At 57.4% G+C, this 6401-nt stretch overlaps 1 protein-coding gene across 1 annotated transcript; it reads left to right on the forward strand.

Annotated features, from left to right (window-relative positions):
- Positions 1–483: 483 nt before the first annotated feature.
- Positions 484–4510, forward strand: COQ4 (coenzyme Q4). The gene is made up of 5 exons (XM_008946138.1): positions 484–578; positions 2202–2304; positions 2715–2844; positions 3648–3741; positions 4348–4510. The coding sequence occupies exons 1-5, from the start codon at positions 484–486 to the stop codon at positions 4508–4510; spliced, it is 585 nt and encodes a 194-aa protein (XP_008944386.1).
- Positions 4511–6401: the final 1891 nt, after the last annotated feature.

Below are 6401 nucleotides of genomic sequence, written 5' to 3' on the forward strand. Positions count from 1 at the left end.
AAGCCCGGCCAGGGGCCTTGCGCCACCCACGGACCTTACTAACGTCCGGTAAATCCCGCCCCGTGTCTACTGGGAGTTTCTTAGCGGACTTTATTTCATTTAGCAATGGGGCAAGTGCAGGGCTGAGACCCGATGCAGGGCAGGAGGCTGTGGGAGGGAAGGGGTGAGGAACCCAGCTCCCCCCCAGTGATCTCCTCCTGACCCGCTGTGGTGCTCTCTGGCCACATCTCGTTCCTCCTTGGTCCCCCAGGCCTCATGCCTGCTCCTCCAGGAGTGACATCCTCCAGGAGTGACATCCCTCCCTGCGGGTGACACCAGGGCAGAGCAGCCCAGAGGCTGAAGCCCCATGGTTTGTGGGGCTCCTTGCTTTGCCACAGGCCTTTCCTGCCTGCTCCCGGCCAAGCGGCTCATTGCCCCATTTCCTCACCTGCCAAGCAAGGGCAGCTGGGTATTGAGAAAACCGATCTTGGGTAACTCACAGACATGGTGGCTGTGCTTGGGGAGACCACGGGCTGCCTTGCCCTGCCCAACCTGCGGGACAAGATGAAACACCACCCTGAAGGTTACCGCATCCTCCAGTGCGTCCCTCCGCATCCCTCCCTCCCCGCGTGCTCTGTGGTGGGGAGGGAGGCACCAGGCCAGGCACGTTCCCTGTGCCCTGTGAAGGGACAGCCCTGCGCTCCCTGTCTTGAAAGCAGCACGTGCATTTTGTTAGCCCTTATCCTCCAGGCTGTTCATTTTACTGCATATTTAATGATCACAGGAGCTGTGGCAAGTCTAAGGGCAAGGGCACAGCAGCCACGGGGCGCAGCCCTATTTCCAGTGCTGACTGTTCTGCTTTGCTTCTGCAACTGGCAGGTGCCAGCACAAGGAGATGCAGCAGCAGGCACAGGGAAGAAGTCCATGGATGTGGTGGGGTTTCAGGCATCACTGAGCAGCCGTGCAAACCCACCACATCCATGGATTTCTGCCCTGCGCCTGCTGCTGCATCTCCTTGCAATGGAGACTTATCTCTGTTGCTCTGCCTCATCCTTAGGCACCTCCCCAGTGCCTGCAGCATTTCCCCAAACTGTGCAACGAGGCCACTTCTCTAGTCTTCGTTGATCACTTTTGCTTCTGTGTCTGTAGAGACAGACAGGCTGAGGACCAGGAGGGACCTCATGAGCCTCTTATTAACCAAGACCTTACAGCTTATTTGCTCCCCTCTCCCTGCTCCCCATTCTGTGTCATGCCTGCTGCTTGTGTATCATTTGGCTTGTACCATGTAGGGCTGCCTGATCCTGGCTCTGGATGCTTACCTGGCAAAGCACACAGAGCACCAGGAGCAGTCTGAGAGCCAGAGAAACTGCCCAGGGAGAGGGGACAGCAAAGGCACAGAGGGCTGGGGAGAGATGTCCCCACCTACTCCTTTCCCCATGGTACTGGAGGGATTTGTATTAGTCCAATTTGTGTACACAACTCTTTTTTTGTTTAATCCTCCAAGCTTCTGAGGTCCCTTTGACACCAAATACACAAGGAAGTGTCTGCAGCCAGGGTGAAGCTGGTGCTAGTTCTGCTTATCTGCCTGTTACCTCTGCTCCAGGAGCTGAGCAGCTCCTGGATCCACTGCAGGGCTTCTGTAGTGGGAAGAACTGATAAATTCTTCTGTTCTTGGAAATAAAAGGGCTTTTGTTTAGTTCCAGGGCTGTGGGGCACCCGTTTGGCAACAAGCTGGAGTGGAGACCTTTCAATGAGTGGCTGCCACATGGCTGGTGGTGAAAGCCTGAGCAGGAGAGAAGTGAAACCTGTTTTTAGAACAAATTCCCTCCCCTTTTTAGGCTTGTTCCTTTGAAGCTCTGGCTGCTTTGCAGGGTCGCTGAAGAGCTCTGCTCCCCTGGGGCTGGCTGTTGCTGAGGGCTGTGCCTGGCCAGCAGCCCACACAACAGCAGCATTTTGGTGCAGAGTACACCGGTGGTTTTCCACCCAGAGCTGCTACAGGGGCACAGGATGAGAGCTCTTTTATTGCCAAGGCTTCAGGTAGATCCTTTAAGCAATTTGTGTCCCACCCTCAGCAACAGAAATAAGGACGGCGCTATTCCACACAAGGAAAATGGCCAGGAGGGACAGAGGCAGGGGATGGGCATTTCCAGGGGCTCCTTCTCTCCAGGAGCCCCCACTGTGGGTTTCACTGGGAGGCTCACTGACCTGTATTTCACTTCCAGGGACCGGCCTCGCATCCGCCTCTCCACCCTGGACATGGGCAGGCTGCGGGGGCTGCCCGGCGGCTCGCTGGGCCGAGAGTACGTCCGCTTCCTGGAGGACAACGTGAGTGTGGGGCCTTGCAGGCTGCCCTTGGCTGCAGCTGGTCCTGTGCAGGGAGCATAAATGTGCTTCAGAGAGAGACTGGAGCTGTGGATGAGCCTGTGGGGAACCCTGCAGCCATGAGAGGGGGTTGGGGAGATGGGATGAGATGCTGGGTGTTGGACAATGCTGGATTTGTCACCAGTGCTGCACAGTCCTTCGTTTTCATAGAATCACAGAATTGTTTAGGTTGGAAAAGACTGTTAAAGTCATTGAATCCAACCGTTTTTGTCTATGCAAATGACACTGACCCTCACCATCAAAGGCTGGGAGATGTGTTTATGGAGGGGACCATGTCTTGCTGCACCTTAAAGAATGAGGCCGGAAACTTTGAGGTTTGGAAAGGGCTGAGTTGGACCTCTCTGGATTTGCAGAAGGTTTCTCCAGACACTCGGATGCCGCCGAAGTTTGTGGATGATGAAGAGCTGGCATATGTGATCCAGCGGTACCGGGAAGTCCACGACCTGATGCACACCCTCCTGGGCATGCCAACCAACATGCTAGGTGAGCAGCATCAGGGGGCTGCGCTGACAGACCCCAGTGGTGCCAGACCCTCCCCTCCGGGAGAGGAGCAGGCTGGGCCAGTCAGACTGCACGATCCTCAGCTGGGGCTGCTGTGTGGGGAGGTTTTCACCAGCACTGTCCTGCATCACTGGCTCTGTGGCGACCCAGAGGCCGTGGGATGTCACTTGCTGGGAGGTGCTCTGCCCGAGCCCTGGGTGCAGGCTCTGGGCAGGCAGGCGAGTGGGTGTTTGCTGCCTGGCAGGGAGGGTGGCACAGTGCGAGGGAAGTTTCGCAAGCTCTCAACAAAGGCAGGAGTAGGGGATTCCTGTTTGTTCCTTATCTGCACGTCTCCCCATGTCCTTTGCCCTCATTCTGTGTCTGACTCAATAGGAAGTCACAAGTTGAGCGGGTGAGCCCGTGGGAACTGGCGTGTCAGGTCTCCTACGCAGGCTTTGGCTGAGCCCGGGCTGTGTTTTGAAGAGGTCTGTCCCATGCCAACAGACAGGGAGAGCTGTGCTGGGGAGCGGGCTCTGGCAGCTGCCTCACCAAAGACCTGCAGGGAGCCAGCCTGCTGGGAGGTGTTTCCAAGCTGCGCCCCCAGGGCTCCGAGCCATCTTGGGTGGGGGTGCACAGCGAGGCTCATCCTGGCACAGGATGGGGCCGCAGCCAGAGCTGGGAAGCGTTCCCGAGTCCTGCCGTGGTGGCGGAGGGGACGGGTGTGCAGCCACCCTCGGGAGGGGATGTGGAGGATTGTGCAGCCTGCAGGCTCCCGGCCTGCTCACCCCCTCCCTGCTCCCTCCCAGGTGAGGTCGTGGTGAAGTGGTTCGAAGCCGTCCAGACGGGGCTGCCCATGTGTGTCCTGGGAGCAGCGTTCGGCCCCGTCCGTCTCAGCGCACGGTATGAGGGGGAGTCTCTGCCCTGGGGACGTGCCAGCCTGGGGGATGCTTTCTGGTGTACTCTGGGGACAAAGAGGGGACGCTGCCACGTTGCAGGGGGGTGCCAGTCAGGGATCCCTCATGTGAACCTGCTGCTCTGTCCCCACGGCCCAGGGAAGCGGTGACAGCAGGAGGCACTGCTTTGCCTGGTCACTGAAGCAGAACCTGATGCTTCATCTGCTTCCAGCACCAAATCTGCTGTGCCATGCAGGAGGAGCAGTGCCCAGGCCTGGCTGCCCTTAGCTGGGCACATGTTGAAGGCCAGCAGGATCCTCACCATGCTGACGGCTGTACTCTGCCCCAGCACGTCAGTTTTGGTGGTCCAGCACAGTTTGGGGAGTGTAGAACCTGAGGTCTGGTCTTGGGTTTGCTGCTGACTGTAACCTTCCTGGCACACCATCCCCTTCAGTGCCTCAGTTTCCCCTATGAGTTAAGCAGGAGGGATGCTAGAAGGGTGGAGACATAGGATGCACGGGCTTGGTGTCTGCCTGCAATGGGGACTTGGGGAAGGAAGTCAAAAGCAAAACGTTGAAATCAAAACTGTCACCTCCTCTATCATTTATTCCAGAAAGCTACAGGTCCTGGCCACCGAGCTGGTTCCCTGGGCGGTCCGGAGCGGGCTCAATGCCAGCTGTGTCCTGAACATCTACTACGAGCAGCGCTGGGAGCAGCCAGTGGTGTCCCTGCGGGAGGAGATCGGCATCTTCCCGCCCCCGGCCGTTGCAGTGTAAGAGCTGAAGCACAGAGAGGGGACAGGGATCCCGTTGGCAGGCAGCAGCTGTCCCCTGCCGTGCTCCATCTCCTGCCCAGCAGCGCTGCGTGGCTCTGCTACCAGCTGCCATGGACCCGAGGGCTGAGTTGCTCGTGCCAAGAGCTGGCATCCTCCTGGTGGTAGAAGCCAAGTGGCACCTCCCCTAACAACTGCCCTGACAATACTTGACCCTTTTTGCTGTCTGTCATTTGGTGGAGGGATGGCACGACGTGCTGTGCCTTTGCCAGCTGGGCCTGCCTGCTGGCTCTGGTACTGATGCTCCCAAGTAGTATGATGGGGAGGGAGCTGAGCTGGTTTACAACATACCTTGGCAAACTTCACCTTCTGCAGCTCTAAGGCTGTGTAGGTAAATCCCTCCTCCCACCATCCCTGGGAAGATCGAGGCTTAAAGTCTTGGGGCTGCCCCAGACTGGAGTTAAACCAGAGCAGCCCAGGAGCAGGTTTGGTATGTGCAACAGTGAAATCACACCTTCTGCTGGTGCCTGACTGGTCATCTGATGGGTCACACGGGCTGTGCCCGCACCCTGGAGACGAGGCAGTTCATGATTGTGTGCCCGCAGGAGCAGGCAGGGTAATCCCTCTGGATATTGTCCCTGCTGCATTGGCTGTTCCAGGGCCGATCCCAGTCTGCCGTGTCTCCCTGCAGCCCCTCCCCACAACTGCTGAAATCTGCATGGTTGCACTGGGTTTTCAATAGGAGTCATTCCCTCCTTGGGCAACAGAATGACACAGCTGGGAATAAGGGGCCGAATCCGGAGAATCCAGGAACAGCGGCTGCTCGTGCCGCGCGCTGATTGCTGTCTGAGTTAATTAACCAGGGCTCCAGGCTGCCAGCAGCTGGAGAGCAGGGCTGGGGGATGCCAGGGCAGAGAGCCACGAGGCCAGGGGCTCTTTGTGCGTGTGGGTTTGCTGTTGAAATTCCTTCTTGTTTAATAAAATCCACAGTAGAGCTTGTGGTTCTTTACCCCTCTCCTTTCACCCCACCTCCCCTTCTGAGGGGAGCTGGGATGTGAAACTTCACCCGTTTCAGCTCCAGTGGGGTGTGCTGTTCTCTGCAGTGGTGGGTGATGGCAGGGCACGTGTGTGGCCGCATGTCCCTGTGGGTCAAAGCACAAAGTGGGCTCTAGAGCCACATCTTTCCAGCTGGGATTTGGGCATGCTAGGCTGTTGAGTGGCTTTTTTTGCGGTGGTTGTTGCAGGAAGGCCTGGACAAGGGGGAAGATCAAGGTGCAGAGCAGGAGGAGGCAAGACTGGAGGCTTCCTAAAGTGATTCTGGATCTCAGGGGAGGGAGGGGGTGATCTTGCTGGGGTCCTTTGGTGATTTGGGGTGGGGTTGTACAGCCAGAGGACATGGCATTGCCCCGCTGTGAGCTTCATTGGCCTTGGCCCAGTGTCCTGTGGGATGCTGGGGGGGACAGGCAGGAGCAGGGGCTGGCGGTGCGACCAGGAGTCAGAGTCGCACCATCCCTGGAGGCTGAGCAAGGGCAAAACTCTTGGGGTTTGGGTTATGTTTAAGAGCAAACAGCAGGACAGGGGGACTGGCTTTCTTCCCATGCTCCCTGACTCCCCATTTTCAACTTCTCCCTCCAGCCAGAATTTGGGTTTTTCTCCAAAACTGTGCTCACGCCTCCCCTTGACTTCTGGAGTTATTTCAGGCAGATAATAAAAGATATCATAATAACACATCCTTTGGCTGCCAGCAGAGTGTACAGTGTGGAGGTTGTCAATGAAGTGTTTGGCCCTAAAACGCCTCGGAAACGTGCTTTTCTGCATCAGAAACACGTCTGAGCTTTGGGATAGCTTAGCTGAAGGGAAGCAAAGATTCGCTGCTTCCAGAAGCCATCAGCAGG

The sequence above is a fragment of the Merops nubicus genome, unplaced genomic scaffold (genome assembly GCF_000691845.1).
Source record: "Merops nubicus isolate BGI_N331 unplaced genomic scaffold, ASM69184v1 scaffold29118, whole genome shotgun sequence".
Lineage (NCBI taxonomy): Eukaryota > Metazoa > Chordata > Aves > Coraciiformes > Meropidae > Merops > Merops nubicus.

Excerpts from the sequence above, each read along its gene's own strand:
- COQ4 (XM_008946138.1), top strand. The coding sequence starts at position 484 with ATGGTGGCTGTGCTTGGGGAGACCACGGGCTGCCTTGCCCTGCCCAAC. Across the intron at positions 2,305-2,714 it reads TCCGCTTCCTGGAGGACAAC|AAGGTTTCTCCAGACACTCG; the intron begins GTGAGTGTGGGG and ends CTGGATTTGCAG. Across the intron at positions 3,742-4,347 it reads CCCGTCCGTCTCAGCGCACG|AAAGCTACAGGTCCTGGCCA; the intron begins GTATGAGGGGGA and ends CATTTATTCCAG.